The following is a 20,562-nucleotide window of genomic DNA, read 5'->3' on the forward strand; positions in this document are numbered from 1 at the left end:
AGTTTTCACCGGCTTCCCTTCAACCCCACTGCTTGTGCTCCTTCCGCAGGGGCTCCCTCCTCTCCTGTCCGGACACCACACAACCACCTGAAGAGGGCAGAATGTCCCATGAACCAACTGAACGGCCAGTCACAAGCAGAGTAAGAGGCCCCAATTGCCCCCTTAGTCCATTCGATCAAGGCACTTTCATTCAGAAACAAACTGGACATGTCTGCAGGAGAGGCAAACAGGAGGAGAAACAGGCTGCGTCATTAGCAAATGGACAATGACCAGAACGACTCTTTACAGCAGAAAAGAATCTGCAGGTCACGTGGGCACAAAAGCAGAAACAAATTAGTCCCGAAATACTATTAGGTGCACCAGAAAGCAAGAGGACAGTCCTGTCTGGAACGGGAGGGAGGACCGTGCTCCTGCTGGGTGCATGGCATCCACGAGGAAACAGACTTCTCTGCAGCGAGGGCGGAGAGGGTTGGAAAGAGTGAAAACCAGAACCCAGGACCCTCCTGAGGGTGGGAGGTATGCGGCAGCCTGAGGACATGATAGCCTGCGGGGTTCAGAGCAAGATTGCCAGCAAGTACTGAGAATACCACCAGGGATTGATAACCAGTGTTGGGGGTGAGCATCACCTACTTGTCTGCGTCAGTGACAGTCTGTTTTAGTAAAGGGGGGAACACATGCTCATGTAAGTTATTTCTGCAGCACATACTCCATGTAAGATGATAAAGTAGCAGGGGCGCCTGGGTGCTCAGTGGGTTGAGCCTCCGCCTTCGGCTCAGGTCATGATCTCAGGGTCTTGGGATCGAGTCCCATATTGGGCTCTGCTCAGCGGAAAGCCTGTTTCCCTCTCTCTCTGCCTGCCTCTGCCTACTTGTGATCTCTGTCAAATAAATAAATAAAATGTTAAAAAAAAAAAAAAAAAAGATGACAAAGTAGCAAAACAAATACTGGTACCTTTCTATACTAAATTTTAAGGCTGTATCAGAGAAGCAAAGAAGAATTTACAGATAGTGAGAGCTGATGCTCTTGTCTGAAGGTTCTGACTTCTCCCTGCCGTGGGGAAATTGATCACTGTTAATTCCCATTGAGTGGAGGAGGGCGGCAGTGGGGCCCTGACCTCAGGGTACCTTTAAATCCTGTAAGCCTGTAGAAAAGCTGTACCATGTATTTGAAAGTTGTTAAGAGAATGTATCTTAAATGTTTTTCCCACAAAAAAAGAAACGGCAATTATGTGTTGTGACGGAGGTGTTTGTGAACCTTATGATGCAATCCTACCGCAGTACATAAAGGCATCAAATCCATACTCGCATACTTGAAATTTACACAACCTTCATGTCAACGCAGCAGAGCTGGAAATAAATAAGAAACCACACAAGAAATCCTTTTATACCTTTCTAAATACTTTTATACTGTTTTTATATGTCATCTTACTTTTTTAAAGTCTCATTTCCTTTTGGTGCTGAGTTTCCTGTGCTGTTTATGGGTACTTCAGCCTACAAAGCCCTCCCTACAAATGTCCCGTTTTGGAATGAACCAGATTCAAAGTGGAGGTAAGCGCACATGCCTGCAGATATGAGGCGTGGGGTGTCTCAAGTCCGCTACCTCCCAATCCATGATTTCTGCCCTCCGTCCCCCAGGATCTGTGATGCGGGGAGAGCACGAAGCCACGGTCTGCCCGCCCACAGCCCTCACCCACAGAGCGCCATCCTCCCTAAGAACTGCCCGCCTGCCAGGCCTCGCTGCAGCAGGAGAGAAATGTACCGAATGTTTAATTCCAGTAAACCTGGAACAGATAAGGGTGCACACTAACGCAGCTCCCACAGATTAATGCTTTTGTTTGAACAGCTGCTGTCTGCTAGGGGAAAAACTCAGCTGTAAATCTGTGGGCTTACTCTCTCTCTCGAATCACACAAAATGACTATTTTTAGAACTGATGGCTAGAGCTGTGAAGTTGGTAACATTCAAATCTTAATTTGTGTAGGGAAGTTCACATACTTTGCATGTCTAAATCCAAGGCAAAAGGACAAGAAAATGAGCTACATTTCAGGGAGCGTTAGTGTGGAAGAAATCTAGTGCTTTGATGAGTCTGATGGAACAAGGAGAGGTATTAATCAGCTGGGGAGATGCTATTTGTATGAAGGTCTGGCGAGTGGTTGTCCCGTCAAGGACCTCCCGTCCCTCCGTCTGATGCTGAGCCACGTGAAGGAAGCAGGAAAGTCTGCTCCTCAGACTTCCTCGGCTACAGGGCACAGATCTATCAGTAAATGGCCAGTTTCAGCTCCTCTGGCACGTGGAGACACGCCGCATCCCTCCCAGCCTCACCTCCTGCCGCTGGACAGTGTTCCCCACACACTCAGCCAGGCACACGTCCAGGTAACTGTCTGGGAAATGCACACAGTGGGGAAGGGGAAGACACAACCTGAGTGTTGGGGACCGATACTGAGAGAAATTAATTCCCTGTCTTCACGGACTTGACACCCTGAGGTGGGAAAGGGAGAGAGATGCGGATCTGAGTCCCTCTGACCGGGACTACCGGACTACGTCAGGTGGTGAAGAAGGGCAGGACAAGGGGCTTGAGAAAGAAGGAGGACGTCGTTCGGACCGAGGGGAGCAGAGAAGGCTGTCCCAATGAGGGAGTTTCAACAGAGGCCTGACCGAGATGGGGGAGTTTGTTTATTTTAAAACATTCAAAGTTTCCTCACCGTATTGCTATATTTGCATCCGCAGTGAGTTGCATGGAGTCGTCTAAAAATTCAAGAGGAATAAAAAACAGGATGTTCTTTCCATATTAAAGATAAGCTGCTCAAGCAAAATAAAAGACAACAGACAAGAAAAGGGTCAAAGCCAGCTGTCCCAAAAGAAGGACTACGAGGCTGTCTGAACCCAGTTTCTGGCCGACGAGGGCCCTGGACTGAGGACAGAGGATGTAGCCCACGGAGGCGTCCGGTCCTCTGGGTGTCGGGGGCCCCCTGGGCCTCCCAGGCTCTGCAGCTCCCCTAAGAAGGTGGCAAGATTCTGTCTTAGAGTTGAAATACACTTCAAACGTCTAATACTTGAAGGGGATGTCTAATGTTGGTACGAGTGTGTACAAAGGGAATGTCTACTGTTTGTACAAGTGTGTACAAAGAAGGAAAGCCTTCCAGAACAGTTCACTTTTAAAACAGACCAAGTTCAGGGGCACCCAACTGTGTCGGCCGGAGCCGTGGACAGCTCTGAATGTTACGCTCTGATGATTCGGCCACTGGGGCGCGGCGGGAAAAGCCAGCGCAGCATCTAGGCGCCCACCTCTCAGTTTTAAAAGGACACACCGTTCTCGCATTCTGAAGCAGACAAGCTCAGCAAGTACCTTCTCATCTATTTAGAGCAAACGGAGGAAAAAGCACTCCCGCGGCAGCTTCGTCAGCGCATGTACAGTGAGTCCTCAGTGAAGAGGCGGTGACACAGACCTCAGCTAATGGGACTCCTGGAGTACAGAGTTGATGACCACAGATGCAATCTCTCATTTCACTTTCTGTTTCCACACCACCTACCCCCTCTCCCTTCTCTCTTAATTTTTTATCCAGATATCTTATATTGACTACTGAACCTTACAGAATACACGTCGACTCCTCCAATATGCCTCTTAGGCAAAAAACATTCACGAAGCTAAGACAAAACCAACCAACCAACCAAAACCCCAGGCCCAAATAACTGCAGCTCATGGCGTCAGTGGGTAGAACTAACTCTAAGAACCGTCGTCAGAGTAGTAATCACATATAGCTGGTCACAGAAACAGCTAATGAGGTAAAATGCAGAATTTTGCAACAGGTAGAAAGGAAAATAAATTGCAGTATATTTTCTTGTAAGAGCTTTAGCCACTAGCCTTGTTGTTATGAGTAAATCAGGAGAATCAATTTTAAAGCCAAGGCCACCACAAGTTAGTGCCCAGCAACGGCTTTGTACGCAATAGCCTACAATCTAATTAACTTAGAAATAAATTATCCAATCTAAATTGTATTTAGTTCTTTCTATAAACAGCCCAATAAATTTCCCAACTTCCTTCCTGCTATAAAAATGTCCCTGCCTTTGGACAATCTGAATAGCATAGCACAGATAACATGTGATTTTAGAATCATTACAGAAAAAGTTAGGTTGGTGCTACCTGTAATTAATGTTGTACTTGATTTTTAATAGCATCATTATTTAACTTTATGTTATTGAGGAAATTTTGTCAATGGTTCAAACAGATCCTCAAGTGAAAAAAAAGAGTAATTTATTAAAATGCTGAGATACTATGTGATCATTTTTCCCCAAAGGAAGATCAGCTAAGCTCTCTTTTTATCCTTCAGGTCCAAACTGAAAAATTCAAGACCTATGTTAGTTTCACATTATAGTTGATGAAAACATCTGCAATGGTTGAGGCCACTGAGCCTCTACCATATTCTAGGCACAATGACAATCAGAGAAATGAAGAAAATGTGGTGTTGACTGAGAAGATAAGACAAGTAGACAGAAACGTATAGTAAGTATGAGAAATGTCAAACACCCCAAGGGGATGCTTCACAGAGAAGAGGGGTCACAATCATTGGCAGATTTACAAAAGGATGTGGCTGTGTTGGCATTAAGGATGATGGATTTCCCCAGGCTGAGATGGCAGGGAAGGACATTCCTCATAGAAGGAACAGAATGCCAGCAAGGAGGGGTGCCCTGAGTCAGAAAGAAGAGTGGACAATGCTGAATCTAGCTGGAGTGGGTTTTGGCACTCCAATTCACAAATATTCTAATAAATGCAGAAGCCTTATTAATTCAGGAAGAACTAGAAATTCCCGTCCTCTCCTACTCATCTTTCAGTTAGCTAGGAACAGAAAGTTAGCATGATATCTGACTGAGAAGTCACACAGCTTAATGGTTCAAACTATCAACAGAGAGATTTAAAGAAGCATATGTTGACAACTGTCTGCCCATCAGTCACACAAGCAAATATTTACTGAGCACCTACTATGTTCAAGACAATGCACTGGCAGTTTCAGTTCTGTAAGATGAAAAAAGTCTGGAGATTGATCAAATAATAATGTAATACAGTTCATGCTACTGAAATGTACACTTAAAAATGATTTAAAATGGTAAATTTTATGTCGTATATTTTTCCACAAATAAAAAAAGATATATTTAAATAATGAATGTTCTCATCTAATTACAAATTTCCCCAAATCTGGTATACCTACCTCTTAGAGCTGAATAAGGTTAGGATGTGAGTCTCTAATGTGTTATCACCCCTGTCAATCCTCAACTCCCTGTCAGACCTGTCTCCACTACACCCCACTGAGACTCTAGTCCCCCATGACAGTGATCCAGACCTGAAGTGAACTGGTCTAAAGATCTCTGGGAAATAAAACCAAACAGGAAAGGGCTACCTGTGCATGCTCCCCTAAAGATCTTTACGCTTTCTTACCTAATGTTTAATTATAATTTAGTTCAGGTATAAAAGTACATTATAGGCATTTAAAAAAAAATCAGAGCGAATCAATGAAGACGCAGCACACGCATCTTTAAGTTCCTAACTTCTGCCTGGGACTCACGATAAACACCAGTTCACTCTGCTCACTCACCGTCCACTCCGTTGAGTGGGGAAGGTAATGAAGTATTCTGGTTAAAGGCAAAAACTTGTTCCTCCCTGATTTTTTCTGGTTTATAATTTAATTAAGGTCAACTAGAGATTAAAATTTGTTGACGATAATTACAGTAAGCACAACCAAGTCTCGGTATCTCACAGAGCCCGGGAGCCTACTAACACAGTGAAGAGCTGACACACATCCTTACTTGCACAAGCGTGTCCAGAGTGAAGATGTGCTCCCCGCGGACATTGTAGAACTTGACCATGGCACTCTTCAGAAGAGGGCCGTTGGGGAGCTCACCAAGCTGGGTCTGCCGTTCCATCCCAGCGACGGCCAGGAGGTCTCCCTGGGTGCACCACTGGGCCACCACCTCTGAAATCACAAAGATGATGGTCAGCATGATGACATGACCCTCCCTGAACTTTCAGTGTTTAGAAAATAAAGCTGCTGAGCAAATACAAGGTGGCTCTTCTCCTTTTTCTCATGAAGACAACAGCTACCCACCTGTCTGAAGATAATAGACTCTATTTCAACAGGGGTCTGTTGCCTGGATGGGGAGTGCGGCTCCTCTGAGACACAACTCTGCCAGGTAAGAGCACAGCCGCCAAAGCCAGCACACTAAGTATCGAACCCTGAAACCAGCACGACTAAGAGCACAGGTAAGATGACCCAACCAAGGACTGTCCATCCATGGCTTGTGTCCCTGACCCCAGCAGTGACTCTAGAGTTTACAGATGCAGAAAGTAGGTCAAGAGCAAAGTCCAGATTTATATTCATTTGATTTCTGTGCACTAATGGGCAGATAAAGTTCAGATAAAGGATATTAACTGCCTACAAGGCCCCAATCTTCCACATTGGATGTTGTGGGGGCTTAGAAAGTAGATAAACACTTCTGTTGTATGGGAGAATTATTGGAAATTTTCACCCTGGAGATGTGACGCCTACCTATAAGCCGTTCTGTACCTCTGAGAAATGGCTGTGAAATGGTTTGTCTAATCCCAACGTGAGCAATTTACTCACTCTGACCGCTCCAACAAGCTATTCGCACTAATAAGACTTACAGCACAGCTCTTCCCCCTCAAGACCCGAGGACCCCATCTGGCTCACACAGAGATGACTGAAATCCAGAGCTCAGAGGCCTCTCTGAGCAAGGATGGCTGGAGCCTACAGGAGCCCGGTCGTGACAGGACACGTGGCAGAGCCAGGTCTAGAAGCCAGCAGTGCCGGGCCTCCGGCAGGTCACACATGACCCTTCTCTTAGTCACATCACCTTCTGAGGTCACCAGGGCTGCCTGACTTCCTCAGAAGCCCGGACAGTGGTCCCCAGCACAAGGTGGCTCTCTGGACCCAGGGAAGCGAAAGCCTGCACAGCCAGAGAGCCGCCGCAGGAGCCGAGGCCGAGGGAGCAGAGGGCTGCGAGAAGGCATCTGCACACAACCGCGGAGCGCAACGACTCTGCCATCAGACAGAGGGAAAGCACCAATAAAGAGTTTTTTCCTTTTTCTTGCAAAAGGACACGAAGAAGGTTAAAGTACAAACCAGGAAATGAAAAGTCATGTCAAAGAATCAACTAAATATCCCGGTGAGGAAGATGGAAAACATGATGAGAGGAGGAAGCTGGAGGAAGTGAGCTTGGGAAGCCCACGGGGGCTCGGGGCTCTGCTGAAAAGACCTTCTCCGGGGGACAGGTTTTGGCAGCCCAAGAAGTCAACGAGAGCAGCAGCTTATGCTGACAGGTACAGACGACTGCAGCCCAGAGGCTGCCGTGGCTCAGGACCAAGCCGCACCGTGGCTCTGCGCAGCTGAAGAGGCCAGGCTCCCACTCTCGAGGCTCCTCTGCCAGGAGGCAGGGGGCAGTGACAGCCCTGTGACAGCCCTGCAGCACCCCTCTTGCTAATTACTTAGTTTAGTAAGATTCTTTGAATTTTGCCACTCTGTGGTTTTTCCCAACAGAAAAGTGGGCTGCTGCCCCTGCAGGCCTGGCCCAGACATGCAGTCCACTCAGAAACTGCTCGAAGAGCAAAGGCTCTGCCCCCTACGCCGGCACCCTCAGTCCCCGCTAAGCCTGAGTCCACATGTCCCCACGGAGTGCAGTTATCAAGTTCTAGGGAGACAGCAGGGGTCCCCACAGGCAAGCCGTTCTTCAAAAGAGCACAAATTCCACAGGAACAACTCCACTTCTTGTTCTGCTGACAACACAACCGTACCATCAAGGGCTGCGGCCCCGTGACATGCAGCGTAAGCCAGTCCTGCTGCACACGAAGGGCACATGGTCACCAGGGGAAATAGGTTTACTTAGAAAACCCTGACACAAGGAACTCAGGAGTGGGCACTAGGACGCACCCCTGCAGACCGGTCAGCGTCAAGCAGGAGTGTGCGAGTACTTCCACGGGGGCTCAACTCCGACGGCAGGAGTTCCAAATCCTTATCAATTACTACAGAGTGAAAGGGAAATTGCATATTTATTCACTATCTATATTTTCCTAGGATAAAGAAATAAGAACATAGAAACGCAGATGTGGTCAGGACAGACCTTTCCTATCCTAGAAAGTTTTTGTAAGCTATACCCATCTTAGGTTAGACTAGAAAATAACCCAAATACCTTCGCCCAATCTTTTGGTAATAATTTTATAATTTCAAAACCTTTAAAAACTTGTTTTAAAATATAAGCCAGAAAAATGGGGCACCTGGGTGGCTCAGTCAGTTAAACGTCTGCCCTCAGCTCCAGTCATGATCCCAGGGTCCTGGGATTAAGTCCTGTGTCGTGTCGGGCTCCCTGCTCAGTGGGGAGCCTGCTTCTCCCTCTGCCTGCCACCCCTCCTGCTTGTGCTCCCTCTGTCATATAAATAAATAAAATCTTAGAAAAAAATTTAAGCCAGAAATAAAGAACTAATGCTTTATTTAGTAATGCTTTTTTTCACATTTCCTGAAGTTTTTAGCACAGCATCTCTAGGGATATAGGGAGTTCCAAGGCACAAAAGAGGTCCATCCTCCTAAAGTACCCATTTTTTGGTGATTCTTTTTTTAAGGTAATCTCTACTCCCAACGTCATGGGGCTCAAACTCACACTTCCAAAGTCAAGAGTCACATCCTCGACACATTAAGCCAGCCAGGAGCCCCTTTCTTAATGACTTTGAGGTGTTTGTGGGATTTTGGTCTCTCGAACATTGCACACACACGAAAAGTAACACAGTCCCACTGTTCTACTTTAGCCAGATAACCTTATGGATCTTTTTGATAAAAGCCTGGAGGATCAAAATTTTACATGTATTAAGCAATGAGAAAATTCGGGGCTTTTGTGTAATAACAAGAGCCCCTCAGGTGCTGTTAGTGCTGGGTCCAAAAGAGGCAGCCAAGGATTAGTGGAGAAAGAACAGTGCTCTGACCAAACACCACATGTACTTGAGCTGCTGGCTAGAAGTCTGAAGTTCACAGAGGCCTCCATCCCTTGGATGTCCATGTTGATGATTTATCATTTTACTAAACGTTAGACATTGTGTACTTGCATTTGTGTACATGGAGTTTGGGTTGAGAGGGAGAAGGTAAGCACATGCACAAAGTAGGAAACTGTGTGATGGTAAAATAACACGTACTTTTTTTCTTTAATAACAGTGCTTCCGGTGAACATATTAAGGACAGAATATCAGCGTATACTCAGGCTGATGGCTACAATGTCTACCAGCCTGAACTACAGGTGTAGACAGGACTGCTGACCAAAACCCCTCTACCTCAAAATCAAAACTCCCCTCTTGACCTTCTCAGTGTGTTCTATGAAGTGACAAAAAGAGGAAATTCTGTAAAACAAAGAAACAAAGCCTAGGGGTTTCAATTCTTTGATCTTAAGACACATATCGGATGAAATGAACAGTGCCTTTGAGAGCTTGCTTTACCACAAGAAAGGAACTGGTTAGGCCAGAGAATTTCTGAGTACATCACTCAACTGTTTTTCCTTGAAGGGTAGGAGAAAAGGACACTTCAAAATATGCCACACTGGGATAAAAACTATTTTGAGCTAAAGGCAACTGAGAAGCAGCAGATACAAAGAAAGTTCTCTCCGTCCTCCCTATCCGCCAAAATGCAGGATGTAAATTTGGGAGGGCCCCATCCCCCACTGCACCCCCTGACCATAAAGGATAGAAGTTAATCACAGAGGACATCTCCAGACCCTTATCAGCCCACAGAGAGAATCAGGAGAATCTACATGACGAACTTCAGGAAGGAGCCCTTTCTCCCACCAGATTCCCATATGCTTACCTTCCCACAGTCTGCTGCCCTAGAAACGTTAAGCCTTTCCCTTTGTCTTGTCACTTCTCCAAAAAACACATTATTCTTTTGTTAACATGCTATAACAGCCCAAGTTCTACCCACCCCTTTGAGTTACTCATCTCTGAACACTTCCACAGGTAAATGTAATGCACGTGTTAATATACTTGTTTCTTTTTCTCTCGTCAATCTGTCTTTTGTCAGTCTAACTTCTAGGGCCCCAGTCAGAGAACCCAAGATTTCTAGAGGGAAAAGTCTTTCCTCCCCTACATTGTCAAGGAAGAGTATAGTAACAAAGGGCAACAATCCCCAACAAAGTGAACTAATTTATGGTTCAGTATGTGATAAACAGAAGTCCCCAAAGTTGGGATACTCTGCAGATTTTTCCTCAAGGCAGAATTTCCTCAGCAAATATCTGCAAAGCAAAACTACCCACCACCCTATGAATCTGCAAGGAAAAGTTTGACAGTTGTGGAGAAGAGGCTGGTCATGGGGACTGTGAGCTATTTGCCATTCTGTTATTTTGCAATGACATAAATTAAAGCATTGGTGATACATTAGAAAATATCATGAGTGATGTTAATTCACTAGAAAAGTTCTCTGATATTTCTTTTGAAATAGTAACAGACAAAGACTAGACCCTTTCAGTCCACTTTATATGAGAAGCAACTGACTTGTCCATAATAGGATAGAATCCAGTGGATGGAGAAAGTTGCCACGGGGCCTCTTGGCAGCTTTCTGGCTACCTCTTCCCAGTATTTAGTAACATAACCCACAAAGCAGTGAACAAAAAAACAAATGAGTTAAAAAAAAAAATACTGCTGTTGATACTACAAGTAAGACCAAGTCCTTATAACATTCTGAAACCAAGACAAAAAGAAACTGCCTATACCCAGGCCCTATCACATGACATCGACTCACTTAAATTTCATCTAACTTCTTACAGTGAAGACTGTCCAAAAGCATGTCACTCATGAAAGTGTAAGGTTGAAAATATTTTCATGTTAAATTTAGATTTCTAGTCAGGCAATGAAAAGAATGCTAAATTTGACTGTTTTTAGGATAAAACTCAAGTCAAAAACTTGCACATTTGGGAAGGTCACCCCAGGTCACCTTCATAAGCCACCTCATATGTGTGAATCATCCAGTGCACACTTGGTGGGGGTGTGTTAAAAGTACTACTCTAATACAACTTAGTTTGAAAGACAGAAAACTAATGTGGCCAAGAAAGAAAAAAAAAGTTTCCATAAGGCAAGTAGGATAGCAAAGAACTGGAAAAATTTGCTATATAAAGAATACAGTGGAACTGAGTGGTAAATATGCTATTTTCAGTCCTGATCAGATACTCAGTAGGGAAAAAGGTCAGGACTCCAGATTAGAGACACGTTCTGATGAAATTAATCAACTTGGTTAAAGGTTTAAAAATAGTTTCTTTTTTTGTTTGTTTTTCAAGATTTTATTTATTTGAGAGAAGAGGGGCAGAGGGAGATGGAGAAGCAGGGAGCCCAACACAGGGCTGGATCCCAGGACCCCAAGATCACGACCTGAGCTGAAGGCAGACACTTAACTGACTGAGCCCCCCAGGCACCCCTGAAAACAGAATTTCTGATGAAGAAAAGAAGAGCTTGGATTACAAAATATATGTGAGAATTTCTGATGACCATCCCTGCATTTTAGCTCCACAAAGGTCACAACTTTCAGAAAAGAACACAGAAAAGAGCAAGGAATTTAAGATCATCATCATCACATGCAAAAAATACTTACTCAGCTTCTAAAGGAGCCCATTTGTGGAATAAAGAGGGACTTCTACATAGTTCATGTCCCTCAGGAGTTCATAGGGTAAATAATTCCTTATAATTACAGTTTTGAAACAGTTCCCATAAAAGGGAGCAGAACTTCTAAAAATATTCTATAGTTCTGAGGCGGCTGGGTGGCTCAATTGGTTAAGTGTCTGCCTTTGGCTCAGGTCATGATCCTAAAGTCTTGGATTGAGCCCCACATTTGGCTCTCCCTCTGCCCCTCCTCCAACTCATGTTCTCTCTCTCTCTCTCTCTAATAAATAAAATCTTTTTAAAAATTCTATACTTTTAAAATAGAATTATTAAGTGCTTGGGTGTGTATGGACATGTATGATGCATTCCAGGCAATCAATAGTTAAGTATACGGACTTGAGTCTCCCTATCCCTGTGATTCATGAATAATTCAGACAAGAAGCACCTGACAGGTCTCTCTGGTCTGACGGCCAGTTCTGAATAACGGCAGGAAGCTGAACTGCAGGTTCTGGTTTGCCCTTTACCTCTCATTCAGATTAGAGTAGGCCCCTTTATTTTGAGACCAGAGGCAGTCCAGAAATTTCTACATTGCACCATTTAATCCTGAAGACAGAAAAACGTTTTCCCAAAGAACTCATCAGGGTCACAAAATGAGTAAATATTCTCAAGCTGCAAAATTTGGCAAACACCAAATGCCCGCAGACAGCGATTTTTCTCACGAGATAATAGATTTCATAACATCTGTCAGGAAAGTGTCAGTACTTGGTGGCTGATGTTTTACATCAGTGTCTCAGTCTGGCAAGTGTGGAAGCTCCAGTCTGCTGAGGTAACTTTACCACGCAACCACCAGATCCTTAATAAGCCTCAAAATAACAGCGGCCTCTGCAAAGCTGTGCTGCACATGGGCTGCCGCCTCAGGAACTGCAGGTGCTGAGGCCTGATGCTGTCCAGACAGAGAACATCAGCCAGAGGCAAACACCACACACCTGAGAAAGACCACTCTTGTCAGAGCAGGGAAAGAACAGAAAGCCAAAGACGAATCCCTCCTTGCAATAAGCCTGGGTATGGCCTTAGCAGGTAGGCAGAGGAGGTAAGAAAATGGCCTTCATTCACGGACTCCACGAAGCCTGGGAGAGGTCACTGCAGAGGGACGGGAATGGATAAGGACGAGGCGTAGGACCCCCACTGGAAGGCAAAGGCACACAGGGCTGAGTGTGGGTCTGGGTTCCCATGCGGCCTTCTGTACCTTTCAGCCCTGAGCGAATGACAGTAGGAGACAAGTCATCGTAGTTGTTCATTAAGCTGATGTCCCCCGAGGTGAAGCTGACGGTGAGCAGTGGCTTGATGTTCTGCACCGGGATGGGATACGCTGCTGGTCCATCTGCCGGGACAAAAGTGCCGAGTGAAGAGGCGGCAGGCGCACAGGACCCCCATCTGGGCGCGGCTGCAGTCCTGCACATGACCTGCCACTGCAAACTGGACTCTGGGCCAGGCGGTCACCGAAGACGGCCGTGTTCTAGATCACTCAGAACCTACACAAGACCGTCAGAGGGCCGCTTGCCAGAGAAGTCTGGAATGAGAAGAAGGATGGCGACAGCCAGCCCTGGAGGCAGCAAGGGGGGTACCCTGGGCTCTGTTTTATGGTGGCGAGAATATGTGTGAAAAGATTATTAACTTGTGTGTTAATGTGTCATGTTTCTAATGATGTGTAAACACCAATTATTGTAATGTCATATAATGTGGAAGGATGGTCAAAGAGGGATGAAAATGATTTCTTAATTCTGGCCCAATGAATAAAGAAAAGTTGCTTTTCAACACCAATGTTCTTTCACTGAACATTTTAGGAAATGAGGAAACATAGCAGTCACTCTGAGTCCTTTATTCAGTTTTTATCATAACAGACCCCAAATGTGGAGAAAGGCCAGGGCTGGATGTGGCTCATAACGAATTCTGCTACATCTGCAGTGCACAGCCAGTATAAAGAAAATACAGCCTTGGAAGTTCAAGGAGTACTCATGGATGTTAAGGAAATGCCGTGATGGGTCATGTTCTGGATTTTTTCACGTTATTTCAAAAGTAAAAGTTAGTCCCTCCCACAGGCCAGAATAAATCATGGTTCCTGGAGGCCTCACACCCATGCTGGGTTCACCCCCCACAGCCATCCATCCAGAGTGGAAGGGCCTGACATCCCCAGGTTCGCCCCCAACTCAGCCCCGCCTGTGGATGACCCTCAGTTGTTACTTTCCTTTGCTTCACTTTAAGATGCTGTAGGTACCCACCTCTAAGCTCAAATTCCCTGGGCCACCAAGAAAAACTATTCTCTAGGTGAAAGGCAAACCCTAGCCACTTCCAAACATGGCTCATGTTAGAGTAGCAGCCAGGGACTAAATTCTATTCTTGGACTTATTCTGAACCTGCTTCACAAACTTGGCCTCTGGTTCTTGTTTCTTCCCATAATACATGTAACTGAGTAAACCTGCTTTCCCTCTAGTGAAGTTCTGTTTTAAAAGTATGCTGAAAAGTATCCAATGTTGTAAGACACTAGCTTTATTAATAGGAGGCTGGAGAAATGATCAACACTTCCCCCAGGGTTATGGTCCTAGTAGGAAAGGGTATGATGACTTCTCAAACGGAAGTCCTCTTTCTCTGCCCCCCCACAGTCCCACTCATCCTGAAACAGCACCCCCATCTACAGTTTCTCTCCTGTACAAACATCGTCTTCTCTCTACACGATTGACTGAACAAGCATGTGTCTGTCTCTGGGAAGTATCACGTACTGGGTCACATCTGGGATAGGAGACAAAATGGGAGCACTCCAAGTACCAATGGAGGCAGATGCTGTTGGGGGACAAAATTAAAGCATAGTCTCGAGACCAGCCCCTCACAGGATGAATATGCCCCCGGTCACAGGAAAGGGAGAAACTGTCCCGGCCATCATGGGCGCTCGGCAAGCAGCGTGGACGCGGCTGTCCAGGCTGAGGGTGAAGTCCTGGAGGAGTCTGGCCACGTCTAGTCTGCCACAATTCATAATATATTTTACCTTAAAAAAAGAGGGGCGGAGTCCTGGGGAAGAGCCAAATCTGCAAGTAGGCCAGTGCTGAATGCTACTGTAGATGATGGCCAGCCTGGACGCTAACAGCTTCTTCTGCTTTTGTGTGGATGTGTGTGTTGGCGTGTGTTGGGGGGAGCTCCTACACATTTGAGGGATAAAAGACACTGCAAAGGCGAAGGAGGCTGGATTCTGAAATTACCCCAAAGGCCTAAAACGTTTCCCTGCCGCTCCAGATTAAAAAACTGGATGCCAATGGGTCCGGTCTAACTCCACTGTGAGGTTTATGAGGGGAAGACAAGTTCTTCCAAGCTGAGAAAAGGAAGTTTCCCCCAAAATAAAAAAGACGGGACACAAAGAGCAGCCCAGCATCCTGGTCTGCATCCCGGCAGAACTAATCCTTCCTTGCACAGCTGAAGCTGTGGGCTTTAAGGACACTGGGACGTGGGACACCACAGACAAAGCTGCAGTAACAGCACAGCAGTTCTCATCCCAGCTCTCTGGCGTCCCGCTGAGCAGCAAAGCCGCACAACACCCTAGGGACAGGGGCAGGGTCACGGCACGTCTAGTGAAACCTAAGCCCGTGGAGTCTCCTCAGCCTGCGCAGACTCGGGGGAAAAGGGAAGGCAGAGGGGAGGCCGCCGAGTCAAGGCCCAGATGCTCCCCACATGCGCTGCGCGACCCCAGAGCCCTTCCCAGAGGTGAGGGTGCTGTGCGTGTGCTCCCCCGCCCCGGCCCCCGCGGCTACCTTGGGGCGGGGAGTAGTCGTCCGAGTCGGTGTCGCTCTCGCTGCTGTCCTCCACCAGGAAGGCGGGGTAGTTCCAGGACATGCTGAGGATGCCGTCGGACTCGTGCAGGAGGACATGGGCCAGCATCCTGCCGTGGCAGTCCATGACGATCACCTGCCCGTCAGCCGTGCCGAACAGCACCTGCAAGCAAGGACCGGCACCCCTGACGGACGCGCAGATGGGCTGCGGTCCTGGCAAACCTCGTCACCCCAACTTGTTCAGAAGGACAAAATGTATTTAGGACTGAGATAACCGAGCAGTTCACCAGAAACTTAGCTGGTTATTATTGCAAGAATTTTAGTCTTCTAGCACTTTAATGTGACTGATGGCAAAAGAAACACATCTGTCATACTGTGGGGACATGTACAAACAAAAGCAGCAAAATCACTGCCTCACTGCTTGTGGGTTGTTTTTGTTTGCATGCTTGGGTTTTCTGGTTGGAGAACAAGGGTTAAGAAGATGGTATTTATTTTTCTTGGGGAAAAAAAAAAGCAGCAGCAAAGGTTCGGAAAGGATTTCCCAAATTTAGAAGAAACACTTCAGCTTTCAGTCTGACAAAAGAGAAAATAAATTTGGTTACATAAGCAGCTGATCTAACCACACTTGGAAAGATGATACTCCTGAAATCGTTTGTCTAATGTTCTATTTAACTAAGAATAATATCAGTTTTAATGTATTAATTAGTAATTAATGTTATAATGTACTAACAGTATTAACGCAGTCACTGAGTGTTCACTTCATGCTTAGCACTACACTAATGGCTTTACCTTGTGTATTGTCAAAACAGTTCTGGGAGTTAAGTTCTAGCACTGTCGATATGGAGCTCAGCTAGGCTGACACCTCAGTGTGCGGAGCGCTGCCGCCCAGAATTCCCCTCACTTCACCTGGCCCTGGAGCACATGCTCAGGAACATGCCGTGGCCAGAGTTAAAGCAGAGGCAGGGCCAAGAAAGGGTTACCCCCAGCCCCCCATCAGGTCAGCAGAGGAGCGCCTCACAGCTTCTAGAAGCCCCCGACAGGAGTTGTGTCCTCTTGCTGGTTCATGCACGGATGACATTAACGGGATGAACCAAGGGGAACCTCGGCAACATGGCAAGCAGGATCTCGTAGAGAATATACCATGTTCTCTTCTGCCTTGGGTGGTGGGCTCTGTAGCTTCTGTACCCGTTGGCATTTAAAACGTTACATCTTTTGTGTTTCCTGAGATCTGTGCATCTGTCAGCAATGACTGTCAAAGGCATGCAAATCCTCTCCATTTTACAGATGCAGAAACAGCCTGAGCAGTCAGGGCAGCTGACAAGGCCGTTAAGTGGGCTATCCTACTGCAAAGACCAGGATTTACACACAGGGAAAGGGGCTTGTTAGGTCCCTGCCCCTTTTTGCTGTTAACATTTTGTCACTAAGCTCTTTGGAGGCAAAGACTGTCTACGGCTGTCCCCCTGGTACCTAACAGCTTTGGACACAGAGACCACTTAACAGTACTTCTTGTTAAATGAAGTAAAGTCAGTGACCATCAAAAGGCATTTTTTTAGGACATAAATCCTGATGATTAAGACAGATCAACTGCAATGGAAGTTATATTTAAGTAGTAAAAAGCTCACAGAATTCACTGAACTGTTTTAGAATACACTGTCCATCAAATATTTCTTTAAACAGGTCTACATTTCAATGACTGAAAACTAAAAAAAAAAAAAAAAAAAAAAAAAAAAAGGCTAAATCCGTTTTCTGCAGAGGCAGTGAGGAATCTGTTACTACACTCATCTTAAAGAAGAAACACACAAACCACAAACTACTAGGAACACAACGGAACCTTTTAGAAGACGATCAATCTCTGGCTGCCAGTGGAGAAAGGAAGCAATGGCCAGCATGTCACAGAGACCTCCCAAGGCACCGACACAGAGGGACGGGGCACCGGGGCTGGGGGTCCGGTGTGCTAAAGCAGGAGGTGGCGCTGAATGAGCTCACCAGGAGGTTTTCACTGGGGATAAAGACGGGCCAGGACTTCTCGTAACTTCAACCAAAATGTACAATGTATACATTTTTTTTTTTTAAAGATATTATTTATTTATTTGAGAGGTGGCAGGGCGGAGAGCAGCATCCCGGCTGAGCAGGGAGCCCGATGCGGGACTCAGTCCCAGGACCCTGAGATCATGCCCTGAGCCAAAGGCCGACGCTTCACTGACTGAGGCCCCCAGGTGCCCCTAATTTATACATTTCAGAAGGAAAAGACATGTGGCAGCCTCTCTCTAAGGCCAGTGTCACGGGTGATGTCCCCAGGAAGCAGGCTGTTTCTGTCCCTCTTCCCACATTCTCCCTCATTGCTCAAATGTGTTTTGAAGAGCAGTCATGTACCTTCGTGCTGGGTGAAGGGGTTATTTTATCATTTACAATGGCCATTTCCTATAAAGACAGCACACGAGCAGGCCACAGCCGACAGTTACTCTTCCCAAGTACTCCGGATTGATGGTATGTATCAATCCCAAACCACTTCCAACCCCTCCTGCTACAGGGCCACACTACTCTACAGTCTTCCACCGGTGCGATCCCCACCGTTCTCGTACTTCACTGTGCCATCATTTGGTTTCTGTCTGACTTCTCCGCTAGCCTGTAACCTTTTTGGGACATGGCCTATACATGGCCTATGTGTGCTCCGCTCACTACTACCTCCCCGGGGCCTATCCCAGTCGATGGCACGTGGCGGTAACAATCTATGAAGGGAGGGAAGAAATGCTTCTGTATGGAACTATCTGTTGAGTAACGCTCACATTTTTCCATTTTAGAGAAGAACGGATACCAGACAATAGAACAGACAGCTAATTTCTGGATAAAGGATGTGTGATTTAGTGAGGCATCAGGGTTCAACATTACACGAAAGCCAGCCCCCAAATTCTCCACCATGAATCAATCCCAGCTACAGCTCTCCTGGGAAGATAATGCATTATTAAGATCAGGAGGAAGGAAAAAAGCAGCACCAGCAGTCTAGCTGTCAAGCAATGATGGAGGAAGTTACTCTGTTTGGGAACAAGTATGTCACAGATAACTGAAGTACACTGATACAACATGAAATCAGATTTTAAAAAATCTCCTCTGTTTCAAGTTCTTTTCCTGCCTAATCACTTCCAATGAGACAAAGCCTATGCACACAAAGGACTTTAAGAGAACAAGAAAGAAAAGTCTAATAATAATGATACACAAATAGGCACATGCATCAATCTCTGCTTCTACTCCCGCATTCTGGAGCTCCGGAAGGGCTGGTGCCGGCTCCTCCTTCCCAGCTCTGTCTCTTCTAAGCTTGGCCCTCGGCTGTCTCTCTGCTCAGGTCTCTTCCCTACGCTCCAGACTCCCACATCGGATATTTCTTACCTGTCATCTACCCCTGGATGTGCCAAAGGCCCTTCAGAATCAACATGTTCCCAGATGAAACTCAGGACTTTACCCTTTCCCCAGCAACACCCCCCACCCCCTCCCTGCCCACACACAGAACCAGGTCTTCTTACAGCAAAGCAAAACTGTGACTTGTGTTTTATCTCCAATGTCCAGTACGGTGTCTGGTACAGAAAGGGGCTCAGACATCATGCATGAAGGCTTTCGGGACCCACCATACAGAATTATCCTCACATTTTTTTGGGGGGGGGGATTATTCTCACTTTAACCTGAGCTCCTCGCTACTCTCAACTTTGCTGTGTTTTCACACACCTATCTTTCCCATTAATCTGCGAGCTTCTCAAGGGCAAGCCTGCACCCCAAGTTGTCACATGCTGCCTGTCACAAGCAGATCCTTAGGGACTACTAGTAAATGTATTTGTGCCCAAACTTCAGCCTTTGTCCTAAGTCTTCCTGCAAATGAAGCAAAAGCTTCTTTCTTTTTTAAACTATAAACCAATGTCCAAATCTTCCTATAAAACTGGCCTCCAAAATACTTCCAATAATGGATGAAGTAAATTTCTGTCTCCTATTTTTCCTGCTGTCTTCTCTATTGGATTGCAGGCTTCACATGGGGCTGAGACAACACGCCCTCTGTCCTGCATACACTGAGAACCAAACAGGCTGGTGGAAAGCTGCGGGCCCTCAGGCCACCCATTCAATGGCTGTCCCTCATTGCAGGCAGCGTTCAATATCAGTGTACTCCATTCTAAACGATTTTTAGATGTAATTATTTAAAAATGTAACAGAATTAATACCAGTAATTTAAAATGAGCCAAACCATGAGCCAAAGGTGGTATAAGAAGAAAATGTAAAATCGTTCAGAACATTTACGTTTGGAACCAGTGATAGTATCTCACCAGTACTTTTATTTTTTGAAGACTAGTATTCATCTACATTTTTGAATACAGACAGACCATATTGGGAAATTCCAACTATAAAAATACATGCTTCTATAAATCTTCACCTTTTTTGTAGTAGAGTTTAACTATCAGCCATGGGGACTAGTTCCAGAAGGAGCTAACGTTTTTGTCTATGTATTTTGCTTTTGTCTTTTCAGCTAGGGGAGCAGATAACAAAGTGATTATATGCTCCTCCTAGTAACCTCAGCCCCACTGCTGGCAAATGTCTAAAGATGCCATGATGTAGAGAGGAACAAACATACCATGATGTCCCTTTGCTCTCTAGAAGGATCTTCTGTTCAGAGATGCCAATGAAGTAGAACTTTATTTTTGAAAGACCTCTCTGTTGGGAGTTTCAGAGCACTAGTTTTCAAATGCTTTAAAGGCTAGATTTGAATATTTTTAAACTAAAGACACACAGAGTCACTGAAATCAAACTGTTGTAAATGACAGAATTCATCAACCGGTTAACAGAGTATTTCCTGGTTTAAATAAAAAGGATGAAATGTAATTTCACAGCTGACTATAGCAATCATTTTTTTTTTTTTTTTTTTAAAGGGGGAAGTGGGAGAGAGTTGGTGGGGAGGGGCAAAGAGAGAGGGAGAGTAAGAATCTTAAGCAGATTCTATGCCCAACACAGGGCTGGATACCAGGCTTGATTCCACAACCCTGAGCTCATGACCCAAGCCAGAATCAGGAGTGGGACGCTAAACCAACTGAGCCACCCAGGCGCCCCAGTCATCATTTGTAAAACACACTTATTCTGATAAACATG

The 20,562-nt window shown here is 45.8% G+C and overlaps 1 protein-coding gene across 5 annotated transcripts in view; it reads right to left on the reverse strand.

The window, feature by feature from the left end:
• TULP4 (TUB like protein 4) overlaps positions 1–20,562 on the reverse strand; it is a 232,007-nt gene that overhangs the window by 22,477 nt on the left and 188,968 nt on the right. For all 5 annotated transcript variants that reach the window (XM_059176654.1, XM_059176653.1, XM_059176650.1 and 2 more), the window contains 3 exons: positions 15,424–15,604; positions 12,873–13,007; positions 5,797–5,963 (listed from right to left, as the gene is read on the reverse strand). In XM_059176654.1, coding sequence (XP_059032637.1) covers positions 5,797–5,963; positions 12,873–13,007; positions 15,424–15,604 — 483 coding nt within the window. The remainder of the gene's footprint in view (positions 1–5,796; positions 5,964–12,872; positions 13,008–15,423; positions 15,605–20,562) is intronic.

The sequence above is a fragment of the Mustela lutreola genome, chromosome 6 (genome assembly GCF_030435805.1).
Source record: "Mustela lutreola isolate mMusLut2 chromosome 6, mMusLut2.pri, whole genome shotgun sequence".
Taxonomy (NCBI): domain Eukaryota; kingdom Metazoa; phylum Chordata; class Mammalia; order Carnivora; family Mustelidae; genus Mustela; species Mustela lutreola.